Raw genomic sequence first — 22,061 nt, forward strand, 5'->3', positions numbered from 1 at the left:
TACACCGGTTCTCATGCAGCCATTGGATGTGAAACTGAGGGAGAGGATCAAGTATGGAAGATGGGTTGATGGCCTGTTTGCAAAGTAGTCCTTCTGGTTAATTAAAATTGACCCGCACTTCACATCTCCCTATCCATTAATAATTACATGTATTTAATTTTGATCTAGACATGAGGTCATATATTTTGATCTGAATGACTAATTTTTTTTGTCCGTTCTGACTGCCATCTTCATCTTGACAAGCTCTTTAAAACAAGATCGGTGTTGAATATATATTTTTGAAAACTTGATGGATCAGTTTTGTAAACGGAGAACTTACATAAGAACTTAACACGGACATGTTTTAGTAAATTTAATGAAACATTACCCCAGATTTTGTAATTGTTTCCTAAATATTTCGATCAAGAGTCAAAAATATATGTTTTAAATGTTTGAAAGTATATTCTACATTGGTCTTGTTTCGAACATCTCATCAAAACAAAAGGGATGGTCAAACCAGATCCGATTTTGGGCATGAGGTTTAAAATTTAAATCCTTTTTTGTATTTGGAGCTAGAAATAAAAGCATACACTTACCGATGAGATTGGGCAAATTATGGAGTGCGGGTTAATTTTCATAAAGAATGAGGTCTCTCTGAAAAATGCCAACAATCCATCTTCTAGCCTGACTATCTCTCTTAGATTTCCATCCACTGGTCTCAAAAGCTTTGGTGCATTGGATGCACAAATCGCTTTCTTTCACTGGATATGTTCTCGCCCAAAAGGAATAGGCGGACAGAATGAAAGTCCTATTTTGATCCCGAGCTTAAATTCCTTAATGAACAGTAAAATAAAAACAATAAAAAAATAAAAATAAAATCTGAATCTTTTGTGGTAAAATTTGATAAATGTTTTATATGCTTGCAAAATTTCAACTTGAAATGACATTCATGAAAGGCATGACAAAAAAATGAGCACTTCAAAATGTTTTCAAAACTAGCATTTTTGGAACATCAAATTTGTTTCTATTGCAACGACTTCCAGAAATGTCATTTCGCGCTGAAATTTTACAAGCATACAAAACATTTGTTAAAGTTTACCAAAAAATCAAAATGTTTTGAATGTTTTTACTTTTTACTATTTTTTCGATTTTACTGTTCATTCGAGAGCATTTGGGCTAGGGAGCAGATACTCCACGTCCCAGATAGAGAAGCTATTGTCATCGACCAAGACCAACACTTGCCACAAGGGACAAGATGGTGAAAGCATCACAAGCCTTTTATCGCACATGCTCACCGTATAAAACTTCCTCTCATTTTTCTCCCCTAACCTTAGGTGGCTAGAGCAAACTCTCCCTTCTAGACTTCACGTATGAGCCCGTGGATTTGCCTCCCCTCTATCTGCCGCTCCTACGGACAGTGGCGGGGAGGGGAATTCCGGTGCCTTCGCCCCGGTTAGTGGTTTGGATTAGAGTTTTCTAGTCCTCGCAGGTGTATCTATCGGACGGATGGTGGCGCTTCCTTTTCGAGCTCACCGTCCAGGCTCCGATCCTCTTCGAGTTCGCCTGTCTGGACGTAGTCGACGTAGCTCTAGCATAAACTCCTATCGTCTCATTGGGGCAGTGAGGTTAAGGTTTCTCGTCACGTGGCGAGATTTATTGCCATGTGCTTCAGATCCATGTAAGGATTCAACGGCGACTACTGCTGCTCCATGACGCTGATCCTTAGCGGCACGTGCACGAAGATTTCCCGGTTATCATCGAAAAAGTCAAGCCGGCTCTGATAAGGGAGCGGTGACAATGGCGCGTTGGCGGCTTGTTCTAGCGGCAATAGTGGTCGTTCATTGGTATGGGAATCTCAATTCTGTGCATTTACAGTCATGCAGATTAGAATTTCATGTTCAAAGGCGATGCCAGTGAATTGCATGCAGATCGAAGATGTTTGAAGGAGTTGCAGGCGACAAGAGGCCAGCTTCAGAAGCGTCTTATCTTTCAAAAGTTTCACAAGCTTGATCCCTTCAGTGCAGGAGAGTCAGGCCATTGAAGCTTGAAATCCTTCCAGTGCATGAAACCTAGATTCCATCAGGCATTGATTCTACAATAAACTAGGCCGTCAGTGTAGTCGTCTCTTACGGGCAGTAGAATATTTGCTTCTTGACCGAGCTTCCTCTTCTTTCTAAGATAAAAAAACATTATCCCTTGTAGTCAAACAAGTGGTAGGTGATAAAGCTTTATTATTGATGGATGTTAAGGGATAAAGGGAAGCCGGTTGGCTGATGGGTACGTTGATAATTGACTTTATTTTGAGATGGATTGCTACGTAACTGTGCGTGTTTGGGCTAGTTGAAGGGTAGCCCCCTCTCTCTGTTCTACTCGTCTTCTTCTTTGACATCCGCATGCACAGTTGCACACCATCCTCAGAAGCCCACACGTCTCCTCCACACCAATAGGACGCGCAAACTCCTTCGTGCTCGCCTTGCTTGCCCTTCTCGCATGGCTCGCCGCCGGTTCCGTAGCCGACGACGGCCTCGCGCTCATGTCGTTCATGTCAGGCATGACAGCCAACTCATCGTTAGCTCTTGCACGATCATCGTGGGGCAGCCGCTCTGTTCCGACGTGCGAGTGGCGTGGCGTGACGTGTGGTGGCACTGGACCTCCCCGGGCTCGGCCTCGGCGGCACTGTTCCGCCCGAACTGGGTAACCTCACAATCTCAGCTACAACTCCTTCCAGGGGAGGATCCCGGCGTCGCTTTCAAACTGCAGCCGTCTTGAGAACCTTTTGCTGACAGCAACAGGTTTCACGGCGAAATACCACAGGAGCTCTGCCTGCTGAGTGGTCTCAAGGTACTCAGTCTTGGCCAGAACACTCTGACAGGAAGCATCCGGCCGGGGATCGGGAGCCTTGCAAACCTAAGAAGGCTCAATCTGCAGTTCAACAACCTATCTGGGGGGATCCCACGGGAGATAGGTGGTCTTGTTAACCTTGTAGGACTAGGCCTGGGTTATAACCTGCTGGGAGGCTCCATTCCTGCTTCACTTGGAAACCTTTCGGCGCTCCAGTATATGAGCATCCCTACAGCCAAACTAACAGGGAGCCTACCACCTCTCCAGAACCTTTCATCTCTTCTAGTCCTTGAACTAGGAGCGAACAGCATCAAAGGAATTAAGGAAGCATCCCGGAATCATTAGGCAGCCTTCAGGTGCTCACGAAACCTTGATCTTTCGCAAAACAATCTTTCTGGTCACATACCACACTCCCTTGGAAATCTTGGTGCCCTAATGACCCTTCGTCTAGACTATAATAAACTGGAAGGTTATTTTCCTCCTTCGCTGCTCAACCTTTCCGCTCTTGAAGATATAGGTCTACAAAGCAATCGTCTTAGTGGGTCTTTTCCTCTTGACATAGGCAATAAGCTTCCAAACATACAAACTTTTGTTGCGGATATCAACCAATTTCATGGAAAAATTCCACCATCCATGTGCAATGCCTCTAGGCTTCAAATTCTGCAAGCAGTGTATAACTCTTTGTCAGGTGAAATTCCCAATTGTCTTGGAGCTCGACAAAACAGGTTGTCGGTTGTGGCCCTTTCAAAAAATAAGCTCGAAGCAACAAATGATGCTGATTGGGGCTTTTTGACCAGCTTGACAAACTGCAGCAATTTGAAGTCCTTAGATTTGGGTTACAACAGTCTTCAAGGTGAGTTGCCTAGTGCAGTCGGAAACCTTTCCTCAGGTTTGAGTTTCCTTATCATAGCAAACAACAATATAGTTGGAAAAATACCTGAAGGAATAGGAAACTTGGTCAACTTGAAGTTACTTTACATGGACTACAACCATTTGGAGGGAACTATCCCAGCTTCTCTTGGTAAACTCTAGGTGTTGAACCGATTGTCTCTACCATATAACAACCTGTCAGGATCAATCCCACTAACTCTAGGCAATCTTACAGCACTGAGTGTATTATTGCTCCAAGGAAATGCACTCGATGGAAGCATTCCCTCCAGTCTTAGCAGTTGCCCCATAGAACAACTGGGTCTTTCATATAACAGTCTTGCTGGCCCAATATCTAGACAACTCTTTCTCATCTCTACCTTATCCAGTTTCATGCTTTTGGGGCATAATTTGTTATCTGGTACTCTGCCATCTGAAATAGGCAACCTAAAAAACCTTGGAGTGCTTGATTTCGCTTCAAATATCATTTCTGGAGAGATACCTGCCTCCATTGGTGAGTGTCAAGAGCTTGCAGCATATCAATATATCTGGAAACTCACTTCAAGGGAAAATTCCATCGTCGATGGAGCAACTGAAAGGTCTGTTGGTGCTTGACCTTTCCAGCAATAATTTGTCCGGTGGCATCCCTCAGTTTCTTGGAAATTTGAAAGGCATTTCTGCTCTGAATCTATCATTCAACAGTTTTGAAGGTGAAGTCCCAAAACATGGGGCATTCCTCAATGCGACAGCAATCTCGATCACCGGAAATGATGGCCTGTGTGGTGGTATCCCTCAATTGAAATTGCCACCCTGTTCCAACCACACCATCAAGAAAGCATCCAGGAAACTTGTCGTGATAATCTCCATATGCAGTGCAACTTTATTTATCACATTAGTATTTGCACTGTTCATATTCTATTATAGGAGCAGGAAGATGAAATCAAGCATACAAATAGCACTCACCAGTGAGCAATATATGAGGTTTTCTTATGCTGAATTATTCAACGCAACAAATGGTTTTGCTTCCGAAAACCTCATTGGAGCAGGAAGTTTTTGCTCGGTCTACAAGGGAAGTATGCGAAGCAATGACCAACAAGTAGTTGTTGCTGTGAAGGTGCTCAACCTCAAGCGACGTGGTGCTTCTCAAAGTTTCATTGCAGAATGTGAGACACTGAGATGCGCTCGACATCGGAACCTTGTGAAGATACTGACAGTATGCTCTAGTATTGATTTTGAGGGTCATGATTTCAAGGCCCTTGTATATGAATTCCTACCAAACGGTAACTTAGATGAATGGCTACACCAGCAGATCATGGGGGGGGGGGGGGGGGGGGGGGGGGTGAACACAAGGCAATAGGTCACATTGTGAGGCTAGGCATTGCAATTGATGTGGCATTCTCACTTGAATATCTTCACCAACATAAGCCATTGCCGATTATTCACTGTGATCTTAAGCCAAGCAATGTTCTCCTTGACAGTGACATGGTTGCTCATGTTGGTGATTTTGGGCTTGCAAGATTTGTACATCAAGACTTGGAGAATTCAAGTGGCTGGGCATCAATGAGAGGAACAATTGGTTATGCCGCTCCAGGTGCAGTTTCGAAATATTATACTTTTATATATATATAGTCCAGAAAGCAGGCTCCAGTAAAAAAAATTAAGACTTCTATTTCCAATTAGACGAGTATATTTTGACGAAACTAAGTTTTCTAGAATAGAAAAACAACTCAAATATGCATAGTATTGTAAATTCAGAGATGTAATGCATCAGAAATGAACTTTATCTAATTCGTTAAATAGATAGACATATGTAGCTTGTAGAGTCAGTTCTTTTACAACTGCTTTTGTTGATTTCAGAGTATGGAGTTGGCAATCAAGTCACAACCCAAGGTGATGTCTATAGCTATGGCGTATTGCTGCTAGAAATGTTCACTGGAAAAAGACCAACAGACATTGATTTTGGGGATGTTTTTGGCCTTCGCAAGTATGTTCAGATGGCACTGCCAGACAAGATGTCATTGACCAATGGTTATTACCAGAGATGGAAAATGATAAACAAGACAAGTCCAACTCTAACAAGAGCAGAGATCTGATTCTGAGAACAGCTTGCAACACTTCGATTCTGCGTATTGGAATTTCATGTTCAGAGGAGACACCAACAGATCGCCTGCAAATTGGAGATGCTCTGAAAGAGTTGCTAGCAATAAGAGACAAATTTCACAAGAATCACTCCAGTGAAGGAGCACCATCGAGCAACTGAAGCGTGTGGAGATCAGCAAGTTGTTGCAAGCTGCCATCTCTTATCCATCCCGGCATTTACAGAAGACTCAATAATAATTGGCTGGCATTGTCAAATGTTCCCATTTTCCCAATGTGCTAATTAACACAGCAGTTGCCAGGCTTCCTTATTTAGAGCCCAAAAGGCTTATATATTATAGTCACAACCACCGTTGTCATCGAGTTCCAAAATGTGTATGCTTCGTGTTAAGTGTGTGGGTATGACATGAGCAATAAAGTGGAACTACTTCTGCTATGAAATAGACCTACTAGAAATATTTTTGAGAAAATGAGTATGGCAAAAGGAGCGTAGGTAGCACTAGTACCTAGTATCTATTGTTTGCAAAGGATGGTGTAGATCCAGACAAAGTCTAACTCTGCAATAACCAAGCTGGGATGCACAACTTTGGTAACTTGATACTCATTTTCAAACTATTGTCTGCAGAGAGTGTATAATAAAGCATAAATGCGCAAAACTTTGCAAAAATTTATGAAAACCTATCCATCAATGAGTAAACTGGCGACAGGGAAGTCAAAAGATGGGAAGAACTCAAGGGAGCCAAAGTACAGATGGGTACTGATAATATGGCAAGTCAATAACTTAAATATATGACGTAGGACATACGAGAACCCGACCCTAGCGTCGTCTCCCCAGGGGCGAACGCTCGCGCCGCTAGAGGCCCTCGCGCTGCTGCTTCCCCATCCGCGCTGCCGCCGTCGTAGGCCGTGGTAGCGGCGGGCCCGGCACCAAAGGAACCGGGATCTGGACGCGGCGACGATCTCCTGGTGCGGCTGGGGCATGGCCGGGAGGGAGTTGCGCGCAGAGGCCAGGGCGGCGCCCCTGGTCGTGCGGCGGCCGCGCTACCCTCCATGACCTGTGGGATCCGAGGTCTCCGGCGATGGTGGGCATGGCGGCGGCCGCGGATCTGGATCCCACCCAGATCCGTCGTCAACTCTTCATGTGGATGGTCGGCGGCGGGATGAGGACTCTGGTGAGGGGATGGAGGATCTCCGCCGGAGAACCGGTGGCGGCATACATCTTCATGGCGAAGCTCCATGTGTTTCCAACCAGCCGCAAGATCGGGACGACGCGGCTTCCGGTGAAAACCACGCCTGATTGCAGTCTTGGCGGAAGATGGCGGCGTCTTTGACGTCGTTTCCTTCTCGAGGCATCGTTGTTGCAGGTCACGATCAACTCGATCGGGATGTTCCGGGAGAAACCCTAGATCTGGGTCTACCGTATCGGACGATGACGGCGCCTTCGGTGTCGTTCTCCCTCCCGGGGGCATCGTTTTGGAGCAAGTGCTGGCTGGAGGGGACAAGAGGAGGACCGGTGTTACATCTACCGCAAGGCCGACGGCGGATCCCGGTGGCATGGCGTTGCAGAGTTTCGGCGACGGGCGCGTGTGGATGGATACGCACAGGACGGTGGCGTTGTTTGGCGCCGTGGTAGCGTCGACGACAGGCAGGCAAGGTTTGTGCGTCAGTACCTGCTCTGGAGATGGATCGGTGGAAGACGAGGGCGGCGGCCTCTGAGAGTGCACCGGACCGGTGTGTGACCCAGTCCCAGCATTGTGGCTTGGCTGGGGCATCTGGCTTTAAATGTTAGGCTTTGGTGTGATGTTTGTTTGGTATTCGGCTCAGACATTCGGCACCCCTTCATCAAGGGGATAGGAGTAGCGACAGGTGTTGCCAAGATGGTGGCTTCAGGCTTACTGATGTAGGTCTTTGTGAATAATTAATAAAATGGCTGCATGCATCGCCCGGATGCAGAGGCCGGGGGTATATCCTCCTTTCCTAAAAAAATAACTTAACTATATACTTGTATTTGACAGAAAAATGGTTATAACAATAAGCCCATGAAGAAGCTAGCCAACTTTTATTGAGCACTGGTTTCATGTAATTTTCCTGATTTACATGGGGCAATTTCATGCGGTATATATGTATGGCACGGTGCACTAAATGTTCTACTTATGTTTTGTACTAATACCACTAGTATACACACTAGGGAAAGTGACTTGCGACATTTGAGAAAATAAGTGGCTCGCGATTTGTGCATTATAGGCTTAGAAAAATACCTTTCTGACTACTCAACAGGATATCTACAATGTTAGAAATCAAGTGCATCATAAGTGTGCTGAACAGAGGGACCTTTCTCTCCATGCTCTGGCAGAGAATGTTGCCGCTGATAGAATTTTGGTGATTATATCTGGTACAGCGGTACAACTTACCTACTTGACATTGAGTATAAAACTCTAAACATACGGAATAAGTTCTATTCATGGGGCGTCTGGTGTGTTGACATCTTTGCCTATTGAGGAAGGGCCAAGGCGTGGCTTCAATGTTCTGTTAATGGTTCACACATAAAAAGGCGGCTACCCACCGAAGCTCAAAAGAAAGCATACACAACTTGTCTGTGGACCATCCAATCCACAATGATTAATATAGATCACAAGTGAAAAGAAATTACATGTTTCTAGCAAGAAACTGTAGACTCCTAAAGGATGTAAAGAAGCATGTGATCATAGGTTAGTTCAGGCACATGCACAAAATTTCATGAAAAAATACACGCACAAAATTTCATGGAAAAATACAATCATATTGCACTGTACCAAAAAGACCAGAGATATATCAAGTTATATAACAAAGAGATGTTCTAATTCTTTTCTTGTAAACAGAGAGCATATATGATCATATTTTTAATTGAAATTTTTAATATGTGCCTAAATTAACATTTTGTGGTGCCATGATTCTGTTGCGAACTTCTGAAAATGTCTAAATGTATAAACTCACGAAGGGGTGCATATGGACGTGAGCTCACTATCATTTTAATGTAGGCAGCAATAAGCTTTTTGTTATGACAAGATGGCTGGCATGGGAAGAGATGTCCATACCTTCTAAATGGTATTCATTTCCTTACTAAACTAAGCAGACAAGAAACAGATTTTCATACAAGTTCAGTACGCGCAGGAGCTTTTATGAGGTGCTTGTCTGACATCATTTTCCTCAGTGTCTCTACTTCGCCCCATCGATATTGTTCAGCGTATACGTTGGATAGAATTACCCATGGAGTTGTGCTTGAAGGGTCCAAATCATAGAGTTTTGTTGCTGCTATTTTACCAAGTTTGGCATTAGAGTAGTTTCTACAAGCACCAAGAAAAGAATACCACATTGAAGCTGGTGGATCAGTATGTTTCAGTAATAGACCATAAGCTTCAGATAGCTTTCCAGCACGGCAAAAAAGGTCAACCATGATGCTCAAGTGTTCAAAAGTAGGGTTGATACTGTAGGCACTCTCCATCATTTGGTAGATATGCAATGCTTTCTGGACTAATCCAGCATGGCCACAAGCTGAAAGAGCACAGAGAAAGGTAGCTGAGTTGGGATGCACTTGCTGCTCAAGCATTTCGTTGAAGGTTTGCAATGCTAAACTGCTTTTCCCACACCTTCCATAACCAGAAATCATTGCATTCCACAAAGCTGGATCATTCGATTTCCTCCTATCTTTCTCAAATACTCTACCAGCATAGCTGTCACATCCACAACTCATAAACATGTCAATCACTGTTGTCTGGAAAACATCATCCTCAAAGTGTTGCATTGTTCGAATAACATGGCAATATATTTCCTTCCCATGCTTGATGTCTGACATAGCTGAACAAGCACTCAACATACTTGTCATGGTTTCCAGACTTGCACCTGAGACTCCCTCCAACCGCATCTTATTGAAAAATGAGAAAACCTCAGCAAACTTCTGGTGATGTGCAAGCCCATTAATCACCAGATTCCATGTAATACTGTCAGGGCTGAAGCCTTTCAACCTCAGCTGTTGGAACAACCCTAAGGCGTTTGCAAGCTTCTCGTGTATCAGAAAACCTGAGATCATCGTATTCCAGGTCACCAAGTTCCGCTCATCCATGGCAGAGAAAACCTGGTAAGCACACTCCAGAGAACCACATTTTGAGTACATGTCAATGAGTGCAGTCCTGATCTTGATACTGCAATCCATTGCATGCTTCAGGACATAGCAATGGACCTCTTTACCAAGTGATGGTGCCAACACACTAGTGCACGTTGAGAGGACTACCAGCAAAGTAGTCTCATTAGGTTTTTCGCTGGATCCAAATATCATTTCCCTGAGAGTACCCAAAGCTATAAAATCTTCACCATTCCTCAACAGTCCAGAAGCCATTGCATTGTAACTCTCGACGCCCTTATCAACCATGAATTCAAGAATCCTCCTTGCGCCATCCGAATCACCACAATCCAAGTACATTGTGATGAGGGATGTGGCAACATAGCGATCCAAACAATCACCGGTCTTCACTACAAGCCCGTGCAGCTGCTTCCCTTGCTCCATGGCCCGACACGCAGGTAGCACACTCGCCACTGTGACAGAGTCCGGCAGTATCCCCTCTTTCCCGAGGAGCCTAAATACACCCATCGCTTCATCAACCTTTCCGCACTGCGAGAACCCCGCGATGAGAGCATTGAAGCAGGGCACGTTTCTTTCCCGCATTTCATCGAACACCTTGCATGCCTCCCCGAGACGGAGGAGCCTGGCATAGGCGCTCGTTAGGGCGGTGGCCGTGTAGGGGCAGGAGGAGAAGCCCGACTTGGCGAGGTGACCGTGGACTTGGAGCACGGCGGGGGCATCCTTGAGCGCGGCGCAGGACTTGAGGAGGCAGGGGAAGGTGAAGGCGTCCGGACGGAGGTTGGACGCGTGGGCACGAGAGTAGGCGAGGAGCGCTTCCTGGTAGTGTCCGTTGGATACGAGCTTGCAGAGTCGCTTCCATGGCGCTACGGTGGCCGTGGAGAGCATGCCAACCATGGAGCCTGCATTGGTTCGCGGGGCAGGGCAACGCTCAGATAGTGGATTTGCAGAAATGCAGCTGGGAAGTTGGAAACTGTAAAAATTGAGCGAGGTCCCTCTATTTTGTAATATGAGATAATTACACATATAAGTCATTGTACTCTCCGGCATGTAAACCATGGTGCTCAAACTCGCGGAGTGCTCCACTATAATCTCAAACATGAGAATACGCTTCAACACGGTCCTGGCTAAGTCTCTCGTTGCTCCCTGTAATACCGTACAAGTGTGGATCCCGCATGCGAGGTTGTGAGAAAGAAAATTGGTGGAGGAAAACATGCACATGGATGTTTGGACCCGTGGGACTAGGAGTACCCAGGTCCGTCTGCCTGCGGCCTAGGACGCGGCGCGTGCCGCGAGCCCAGCACGGCGCATCTTCAGAGCTTCACGAGCAAGACCCTCGTGAGGGCCCCCCGCCTCGCGAGGCGTACGTCGCCAAGGGCCTCCCGAGCCCCCTGCGCGGGGCAGCCTTCCGGAGCTGCTTCCCGAGGCCCCTCGCGGAGCGAATATGTCTAGAGTGTCCCTCAAAGTAAAATGGTTTCTGAGTCATTTTACCTTCTCTAGTTGCTACTCTAATAGCATAATCATTCATATTATTGTTCATTTCACTAATGCTTTGTTTGGATGTCCGTATTCAAGAGCTCCGTATTGAATTGGACTGAAATTCCAATTCAGTGAGGAACTGAAATGGCATGAATACGAATTCGCATGTTTGGTTGTTCACTGAATTGGCCCTTGAAATGCCTCTGAGGTTTCAATACCAAATCAGGTTTGGATGATAAACTTTGGAATTGCATGGCTACATTATCATGAAGATTATACCTTGTTTTACATGACACAAAAATGAAATCTTCTCACATGTGACTATAATTAAATGAATATATTGCAGTAAAAAGTAATAAATATTCTACCAGATAATACTTATGATGTTCATAAATAATCACATAGGGACAGAGTCGTGTAATTATCAATCCACAAGCAGTCTACTAGCAGCACTTAGGTCACCTCAATGTGTACTGCTAAAATTCAAAATAGAGCATCTAGCTTGAATCTCCTCAAATTACTCATACACAAGCATTGTACTACTTTACCTATCTAACATGAAATTTCCGTTCAGTAAGAAAGACAATCACTGAATATTTCTGGTACACATGAGCTTCAACAAAAGGCAGCAAGCATCCAACTTGATATCCCTCAAATTACTCATACACAAGCACTGTTCCAGTTCACCTATTTAACATGCAATGCTCATTCAGTATGAAAGATAATGACTCACTTTTTTGGTACACCTGAGCTTCAGTAAAAAAAGGCAGCAAATATTCAAGTCCTCAAACTGCAGTTCAATCCATTTGATAGTTCACTATGTACAGATAATGGGCAGCCTACCACGGTCACCGTCGGTTATCACCCCTTGCACCTGTACATCTATCATCTTGCTTCACATGAGGACGGGGACAGGATAGTATGGTGGTCGCCGCCGGGCTTCCTCTCGTCCACCTCCCGGCCGGGGTGGGGATGGAGACCGTGTTGGGGAACGTAGTAATTCAAAAAAAAATCCTACGATCACACAAAATCTATCTAGGAGAAGCATAGCAACGAGACGGGAGAGTGTGTCCATGTACCCTCGTAGACCGAAAGCGGAAGCGTTTAGTAATGCGGTTGATGTAGTCGAACGTCTTCACGATCCAACCGATCCAAGTATCGAACGTACGGCACCTCCGTGTTCAGCACACGTTCAACACGATGACGTCCCTCGAGCTCTTGATCCAGTTGAGGACGAGGGAGAGTTCCGTCAGCACGACGGTGTGGCGACGGTGATGATGAAGTTATCGGCGCAGGGCTTCGCCTAAGCACTACGACGATATGACCGAGGTGTTAAACTGTGGAGGGGGCACCGCGCACTGCTAAGAGATTGTCTGTTGTCCCTTTGGGGTGCCCCCCACCCCGCCTCCGTATATAAAGGGGGGAGGAGGAGGTGGCGGCCAAGGGGGGCGCGCCATAAGGGGGAGTCCTACTTGGACTCCTAGTCTAAGTAGGATTCGGCCCCCCTCCTTCCTTCCACCGGAGAGGAAAAGGGAAGGGAGAGAGAGGGAGAAGGAAAGAGAGGGGCCGCCCCTCTCCCCTAGTCCAATTCGATTTGGGCAATGGTGGGGCCCCTCCTCACGTGGCCTTTCTCCTCTCCTCCAATAAGGCCCAATAGGCCCAATAATTCCCCCGGGGGGTTCCGGTAACCCCCCGGTACTCCGGTAAAAATATCTGAATCACTTGGAACCATTTTGATATCCGAATATAACCTTCCAATATATGAATCTTCACCTCTCGACCATTTCGAGACTCCTCATCATGTCTGTGATCTCATCCGGGACTCCGAACAAACTTCGGTCATCAAATCACATAACTCATAATACAAATCGTCATTGAACGTTAAGCGTGCGGACCCTGCGGGTTCGAGAACTATGTAGACATGACCGAGACACATCTCCGGTCAATAACCAATAGCGGAACCTGGATGCTCATATTGGCTCCTACATATTCTACGAGATCTTTATCAGTCAAACCGCATAACAACATACGTTGTTCCCTTTGTCATCGGTATGTTACTTGCCCGAGATTCGATCGTCGGTATCATCATACCTAGTTCAATCTCGTTACCGAAAAGTCTCTTTACTCATTCCGTAATGCATCATCCCATAACTAACTCATTAGTCACATTGCTTGCAAGGCTCATAGTGATGTGCATTACAGAGAGGTCCCAGAGATACCTCTCCGATACATGGAGTGACAAATCCCAATCTCGATCTATGCCAACTCAACAAACACCATCGGAGACACCTGTAGAGCATCTTTATAATCACCCAGTTACGTTGTGATGTTTGATAGCATACAAGGTGTTCCTCCGGTATTCGGGAGTTGCATAATCTCATAGTCAGAGGAACATGTATAAGTCATGATGAAAGCAATAGCAATAAAACTAAACGATCATAATGCTAAGCTAACAGATGGGTCTTTTCCATCATATCATTCTTCAATGATGTGATCCCGTTCATCAAATGACAACACATCTCTATGGTTAGGAAACTTAACCATCTTTGATTAACGAGCTAGTCTAATAGAGGCATACTAGGGACACTTTGTTTATCTATGTATTCACACATGTACTAAGTTTCTAGTTAATACAATTCTGGTATGAATAATAAACATTTATCATGATGTAAGGAAATATGAATAACAACTTTATTATTGCCTCTAGGGCATATTTCCTTCAGTCTCCCACTTGCACTAGAGTCAATAATCTAGATTACATAGTAATGATTCTAACACCCATGGAGTCTTAGTGCTGATCATGTTTTGCTCATGGAAGAGGCCAGGGCCGTCTCCAGAAATTTGAGGCCACTGTGTGAAATGAAAATTGTGGTCCAAAAATTTCTAGAATACTCGGTTTTTAAGAAAAGAAATTTGAATAAATTCAAACACTGTATAAATTATAGGCTAGTCAAGATAATATAACTAAAATAAACGACCTGAATGTTAAACGATAAACTATCTTGGAAATCTTGGTGTGTGTCAATTTGATTAACTAACCTACTTCATATATCCCCTAAAAAAGTTGATTGATGCATATGCGCACAATATACTGACTAATATAATTATTCAGCAGCACACAATATAGTCTAAATTTAATGGTTTCAATTTGAGCGCACCTGTTAGACGTATCGATGATGCCCTCACCTTTGGTCTTGGCCACCCTGTGCTTCAACTTGTGTGTTTTGATTTGCTGCAACTTTCCGAGCGACCGGCGGCTAGCGGAATCATGGAATTAGTTCTTGATACAAGAAGGGCTATGAAGTGAGTTGTGTCTCCGGGCAGGAAATGAAGCAATCACTAAAGCAAAAAAGGAAACGAACCAATCAAAAACGAGACAACACCACTAGCCTAGGTGGCGCAGATTTGTCAGTTCGTCTCGGGAAACATGGTAGTAGATTGGTCGATGGATCGGTAAGCTGTGTAGACCGGGACTAGGGCTCGGTTCAGGACATATTGGAGCAGGCCCAGTTCGAGGGAGCCCGCGACTTGCTGCGAAAAAAGGGCCCAAAACAAATAATACAGACATTGGCCCAAAACAGGGGGCCCTAGAATTTGGGGGCCATGTGCGGTCGCACAGCCCGCACATGCCCTTGGACGGGCATGGAAGAGGCTTAGTCAACGGGTCTGCAGCATTCAGATCCATATGTATTTTGCAAATCTCTATGTCTCCCTCCTAGACTTGATCGCGGATGGAATTGAAGCGTCTCTTGATGTGTTTGGTTCTCTTGTGAAATCTGAATTCCTTCGCCAAGGCTATTGCTCCAGTATTGTCACAAAATATTTTCATTGGACCCGATGCACTAGGTATTACACATAGATCAGATATGAACTCCTTCATCCAGACTCCTTCATTTGCTGCTTTCGAAGCAGCTATGTACTCCGCTTCACACGTAGATCCTGCCACGACGCTCTTCTTGGAACTACACCAACTGACAGCTCCACCATTCAATATAAATACGTATCCGGTTTGTGACTTAGAGTCATCCGGATCAGTGTCAAAGCTTGCATCGACGTAACCATTTACGACGAGCTCTTTGTCACCTCCATAAACGAGAAACATATCCTTAGTCCTTTTCAGGTATTTCAAGATGTTCTTGACCGCTGTCCAGTGATCCACTCCTGGATTACTTTAGTACCCCCTGCTAAACTTATAGCAAGGCACACATCAGGTCTGGTACACAGCATTGCATACATGATAGAATCTATGGCTGAAGCATAGGGAATGACTTTTATTTTCTCTCTATCTTCTGCAGTGGTCAGGCATTGAGTCTGACTCAACTTCACACCTTATAACACAGGCAAGAACCCTTTCTTTGCTTGATCCATTTTGAACTTCTTCAAAACTTTATCAAGGTATGTGCTTGGTGAAATTCCAATTAAGCGTCTTGATCTATCTCTATAGATCTTGATGCCCAATGTATAAGCAGCTTCACCGAGGTCTTTCATTGAAAAATTCTTATTCAAGTATCCTTTTATGCTATCCAGAAATTCTGTATTATTTACAATCAATAATATGTCATCCATATATAATATTAGAAATTCTACAGAGCTCCCACTCACTTTCTTGTAAATACAGGTTTCTCCAAAAGTCTGTATAAAACCATATGCTTTGATCACACTACCAAAGCGCATATTCCAACTCCGAGAGGCTTGCACCAGTCCATAAATGGGTCGCTGGAGCTTGCACACTTTGTTAGCCCCTTTAGGATCGACAAAACCTTCTGGTTGCATCATATACAACTCTTCTTTAAGATATCCATTAAGGAATGCAATTTTGACATCCATTTGCCAAATTTCATAATCATAAAATGCATCAATTGCTAACATGATTCGGACAGACTTCACTACGGGTGAGAATGCCTCATCGTAGTCAACTCCTTGAACTTGTTGAAAACCTTTCGCAACAAGTCGAGCTTTGTAGACAGTAACATTACCATCAGCGTCAATCTTCTTCTTGAAGATCCATTTATTCTCTATGGCTTGCCGATCATCGGGCAAGTCAACCAAAGTCCACACTTTGTTCTCATATATGGATCCCATCTCAGATTTCATGGCCTCAAGCCATTTCGCAGAATCTGGGCTCATCATCGCTTCCTCATAGTTCATAGGTTCGTCATGGTCAAGTAACATAACCTCCAGAACAAGATTACCGTACCACTCTGGTGCGTACCATACTCTGGTTGACCTATGAGATTCAGTAGTTACTTGATCTAAATTTTCATGATCATCATCATTAGCTTCCTCACGGATTGGTGTAGGAATCACTGGAACTGATTTTTGTGATGTACTACTTTCCAATTCGTGAGAAGGTACAATTACCTCATCAAGTTCTACTTTCCTCCCACTCATTTCTTTCGGGAGAAACTCCTTCTCTAGAAAGGATCCATTCTTAGGAACGAATATCTTGCCTTCGGATCTGTGATAGAAGGTGTACCCAACAGTCTCCTTTGGGTATCCTATGGAGACACATTTCTTCGATTTGGGTTCGAGCTTATCAGGTTCAAGCTTTTTCACATAAGCATCGCAACACCAAACTTTAAGAAACGACAGCTTAGGTTTCTTGCCAAACCACAATTCTTATGGTGTCGTCTCAACGGATTTAGATGGTGCCCTATTTAACGTGAATGCAGCCAGCTCTAAAGCATAACCCCAAAACGATAGCGGTAAATCAGTAAGAGACATCATAGATCGCAACATATCTAATAAAGTACGGTTACGATGTTCGGACACATCATTATGTTGTTGTGTTCCAGGTGGCATGAGTTGCGAAACTATTCCACATTTTTTCAAATGAAGACCAAACTCATAACTCAAATATTCACCTCCACGATCAGATCGTGGAAATTTTATTTTCTCGTTACGATGATTTTCCACTTCACTCTGAAATTCTTTGAACTTTTCAAATGTTTCAGACTTATGTTTCATCAAGTAGATATACCCATATCTGCTCGAATCATCTGTGAAGGTCAGAAAATAACGATACCCGCTGCACTCATCGGACCGCATACATCAGTATGTATTATTTACAACAAGTCAGTTGCTCACTCCATTGTTTCGGAGAACGGAGTTTTAGTCATCTTGCCCATGAGGCATGGTTCGCAAGCACCAAGTGATTCATAATCAAGTGATTCTAAAATCCCATCAGCATGGAGTTTCTTCATGTGCTTTACACCAATATGACCTAAACGGCTGTGCCACAAATAAGTTGCACTATCATTATTAACCTTGCATATTTTGGCTTCAGTATTATGAATATGTGTATCACTACGATCAAGATTCAACCAAAATAGACCACTCATCAAGGGTGCATGACCATAAAAGATATTACTCGTATAAATAGAACAACCATTATTCTCTGATTTAAATGAATAACCGTCTCGCATCAAACAAGATCCATATATAATGTTCATGCTCAACGCTGGCACCAAATAACAATTATTCAGGTCTAAAACTAACCCTGACGGTAGATGTAGAGGTAGCGTGCCGACGGCGATCACATCGACTTTGGAACCATTTCCCACGCGCATCGTCACCTCGTCTTTAGCCAATCTTCGTTTAATCCGTAGCCCATGTTTCGAGTTGCAAATATGAGCAACAGAACCAGTATCAAATACCCAGGTGCTACTACGAGCATTAGTAAGGTACACATCAATAACATGTATATCAAATATACCTTTACTTTGCCATCCTTCTTATCCGCCAAATACTTGGGGCAGTTCCACTTCTAGTGACCAGTCCCTTTGCAGTAGAAGCACTCAGTCTCATGCTTAGGTCCATACTTGGGCTTCTTCCCTTGAGCAGCAACTTGCTTGCCGTTCTTCTTGAAGTTCCCCTTCTTCGCTTTGCCCTTTTTCTTGAAACTAGTGGTCTTGTTAACCATCAACACTTGATGCTCCTTCTTGATTTCTACCTCCACAGCCTTTGGCATCGTGAAGAGCTCGGGAATAGTCTTTTCCATCCCTTGCATATTACAGTTCATCACGAAGCCTTTATAGCTTGGTGGTAGTGATTGAAGAACTCTGTCAATGAAACTATCATCAGGAAGATTAACTCCCACCTGAGTCAAGTGGTTGTGGTACCCAGACATTCTGAGTATGTGTTCACTAACAGAACTATTCTCCTCCATTTTGCAGCTATAGAACTTTTTGGAGACTTCATATCTCTCAACTCGGGCATTTGCTTGAAATATTAACTTCAACTCCTGGAACATCTCATATGCTCCATGACGTTCAAAACATCATTGATGTCCCAATTCTAAGCCGTAAAGCATGGCACACTGAACTATCGAGTAGTCATCAGCTTTGCTCTGCCAGACATTCATAACGTCTAGAGTTGTAGTGGATCTTGCACCTAGCGATGCTTCCAGGATGTAATTCTTCTGTGCAGCAATGAGGATAATCCTCAAGTTACGGACCCAGTCCATGTAGTTGCTACCATCATCTTTCAACTTAGCTTTCTCTAGGAACGCATTAAAATTCAAGGGAACGATAGCATGGGCCATTGATCTACAACAACATAGACATGCAAAAACTATCAGGTACTAAGTTCATGATAAATTAAAGTTCAATTAATCATATTACTTAAGAAATCCCACTTAGATAGACATCCCTCTAGTCATCTAAATGATCACGTGATCCATATCAACTAAACCATGTCCGATCATCACGTGAGATTGAGTAGTTTTCAATGGTGAACATCATTATGTTGATCATATCTACTATATGATCAACGTTCGACCTTTCGGTCTCAGTGTTCCGAGGCCATATCTGCATATGCTAGGCTCGTCAAGTTTAGCCCGAGTATTTTGCGTGTGCAAAACTGGCTTGCACCCGTTGTATGTGAACGTAGAGCTTATCACACCGGATCATCACGTGGTGTCTCAGCACGACGAACTGTAGCAACGGTGCATACTCAGGGAGAACACTTATACCTTGAAATTTAGTGAGAGATCATCTTATAATGCTACTGCCGTACTAAGCAAAATAAGACGCATAGAGGATAAACATCACATGCAATCAAAATATGTGACATGATATGGCCATCATCATCTTGTGTCTTTGATCTCCATCTCCAAAGCACTGTTATGATCTCCATTGTCACCGGCTTGACACCATGATCTTCATCGTAGCATCGTTGTCGTCTCGCCAACTATTGCTTTTATGACTATCGCTACCGCTTAGTGATAAAGTAAAGCAATTACATGGCGATTGCATTTCATACAATAAAGCGACAACCATAAGGCTCTGTCAGTTGCCGATAACTTTTACAAAACATGATCATCTCATACAACAATTTATATCTCATCACGTCTTGACCATATCACATCACAACATGCCCTACAAAAACAAGTTAAACGTCCTCTACTTTGTTGTTGCAACTTTTACGTGGCTGCTACGGGCTTCTAGCAAGAACCGTTCTTACCTACGCATGAAAACCACAACGATTTTTCGTCAAGTGTGTTGTTTTAACCTTCAACAAGGACCGACCGTAGTCAAACTAGATTCAACTAAAGTTGGAGAAACAGACACCCGCCAGCCACCTGTGTGTGAAGCATGTCGGTAGAACCAGTCTCATGAACGCAGTCATGTAATGTTGGTCCGGGCCGCTTCATCCAACAATACCTCCGAATCAAAGTAACACGTTGGTGGTAAGCAGTATGCCTATTATAGCCCACAACTCATTGTGTTCTACTCGTGCATATAACATAGACGCATAGACCTGGCTCAGATGCCACCGTTGGGGAACGTAGTAAATCAAAAAATTCCCTACGATCACGCAAGATATATCTAGGAGAAGCATAGTAACGAGATGGGAGAGTGTGTCCACGTACCCTCATAGACCAAAAGCGGAAGTGTTTAGTAACGCGGTTGATGTAGTCGAACGTCTTCATGATCCAACCAATCCAAGTAGCGAACGTACGACACCTCCGTGTTCAGCACACGTTCAGCACGATGACGTCCCTCGAGCTCTTGATCTAGTTGAGGACGAGGGAGAGTTCCATCAGCACGACGGCATGGCAACACTAATGATGAAGTTACTAACGCAGGGCTTCGCCTAAGCACTACGAAGATATGACCGAGGTGTTAAACTGTGGAGGGGGGCACCGCACATGGCTAAGAGATTGTCTGTTGTCCCTTTGGGGTGCCCCCCGCCTCCGTATATAAAGGGGGGAGGAGGTGGTGGTCCGTCAAGGGGGCGCGCCATAAGGGGGGAGTCCTACTTAGACTCCTAGTCCAAGTAGGATTCGGACCCCTCCTTCCTTCCACCGGAGAGGGAAAAGGGAAGGGAGAGAGAGGGAGAAGGAAAGAGGGGGGCCGCCCCTCTCCCCTAGTCCAATTCGGTTTGGGCAAGGGGGGGCCCTCCTCACATGGCCTATCTCCTCTCCTCCAATAAGGCCCAATAGGCCCAATAATTTCCCCGGGGGGTTCCGGTAACCCCCCGGTACTCCGGTAAAATATCTGAATCACTCAGAACCATTCCGATGTCCGAATATGACCTTCCAATATATGAATCTTTACCTCTCGACCATTTCGAGACTCCTTGTCATGTCTGTGATCTATTCCAGGACTCCAAACAAACTTCAGTCATCAAATCACATAAATCATAATACAAATCGTCATCAAACGTTATGCGTGCGGACCCTACGGGTTCGAGAACTATGTAGACATGACCGAGACACATCTCCGATCAATAACCAATAGCGGAACCTGGATGCTCATATTGGCTCCTACATATTCTACGAATATCTTTATCGGTCAAACCGCATAACAACATATGTTGTTCCCTTTGTCATCGGTATGTTACTTGCCCGAGATTCGATCGTCAGTATCATCATACCTAGTTCAATCTCGTTACCGGCAAGTCTCCTTACTCGTTCCGTAATGCATCATCGCGTAACTAACTCATTAGTCACATTGATTGCAAGGCTCATAATGATGTGCATTACCGAGAGGGCCCAGAGATACCTCTTCGATAAACAGAGTGACAAATCCCAACCTCGATGTATGCCAACTCAACAAACTGTTGGAAATATGCCCTAGAGGCAATAATAAATTGGTTATTATTATATTTCCTTGTTCATGATAATCGTTTATTATCCATGCTAGAATTGTATTGATAGGAAACTCAGATACATGTGTGGATACATAGACAACACCATGTCCCTAGTAAGCCTCTAGTTGACTAGCTCGTTGATCAATAGATGGTTACGGTTTCCTGACCATGGACATTGAACGTCATTGATAACGGGATCACATCATTAGAAGAATGATGTGATGGACAAGACCCAATCCTAAGCCTAGCACAAAGATCGTGTAGTTCGTATGCTAAAGCTTTTCTAATGTCAAGTATCATTTCCTTAGACCATGAGATTGTGCAACTCCCGGATACCATAGGAATACTTTGGGTGTGCCAAACGTCACAACGTAACTGGGTGACTATAAAGGTGCACTACGGGTATCTCCGAAAGTGTCTGTTGGGTTGGCACGAATCGAGACTGGGATTTGTCACTCCGTGTGACGGAGAGGTATCTCTGGGCCCACTCGGTAGGACATCATCATAATGTGCACAATGTGATCAAGGAGTTGATCACGGGATGATGTGTTATGAAACGAGTAAAGAGACTTGCCGGTAACGAGATTGA

At 44.3% G+C, this 22,061-nt stretch overlaps 1 protein-coding gene across 1 annotated transcript; it reads right to left on the bottom strand.

Moving 5' to 3' along the window:
* Window positions 1–8,768: 8,768 nt before the first annotated feature.
* Window positions 8,769–10,987, bottom strand: LOC125512447 (pentatricopeptide repeat-containing protein At2g02750-like). The gene has a single exon (XM_048677542.1). The coding sequence runs from the start codon at window positions 10,955–10,957 to the stop codon at window positions 8,912–8,914; it is 2,046 nt and encodes a 681-aa protein (XP_048533499.1). The 5' UTR covers window positions 10,958–10,987; the 3' UTR covers window positions 8,769–8,911.
* Between the last annotated feature and the right edge of the window lie 11,074 nt (window positions 10,988–22,061).

This window comes from Triticum urartu, chromosome 6, assembly GCF_003073215.2.
Source record: "Triticum urartu cultivar G1812 chromosome 6, Tu2.1, whole genome shotgun sequence".
NCBI classification, from domain to species: Eukaryota; Viridiplantae; Streptophyta; class Magnoliopsida; order Poales; family Poaceae; genus Triticum; species Triticum urartu.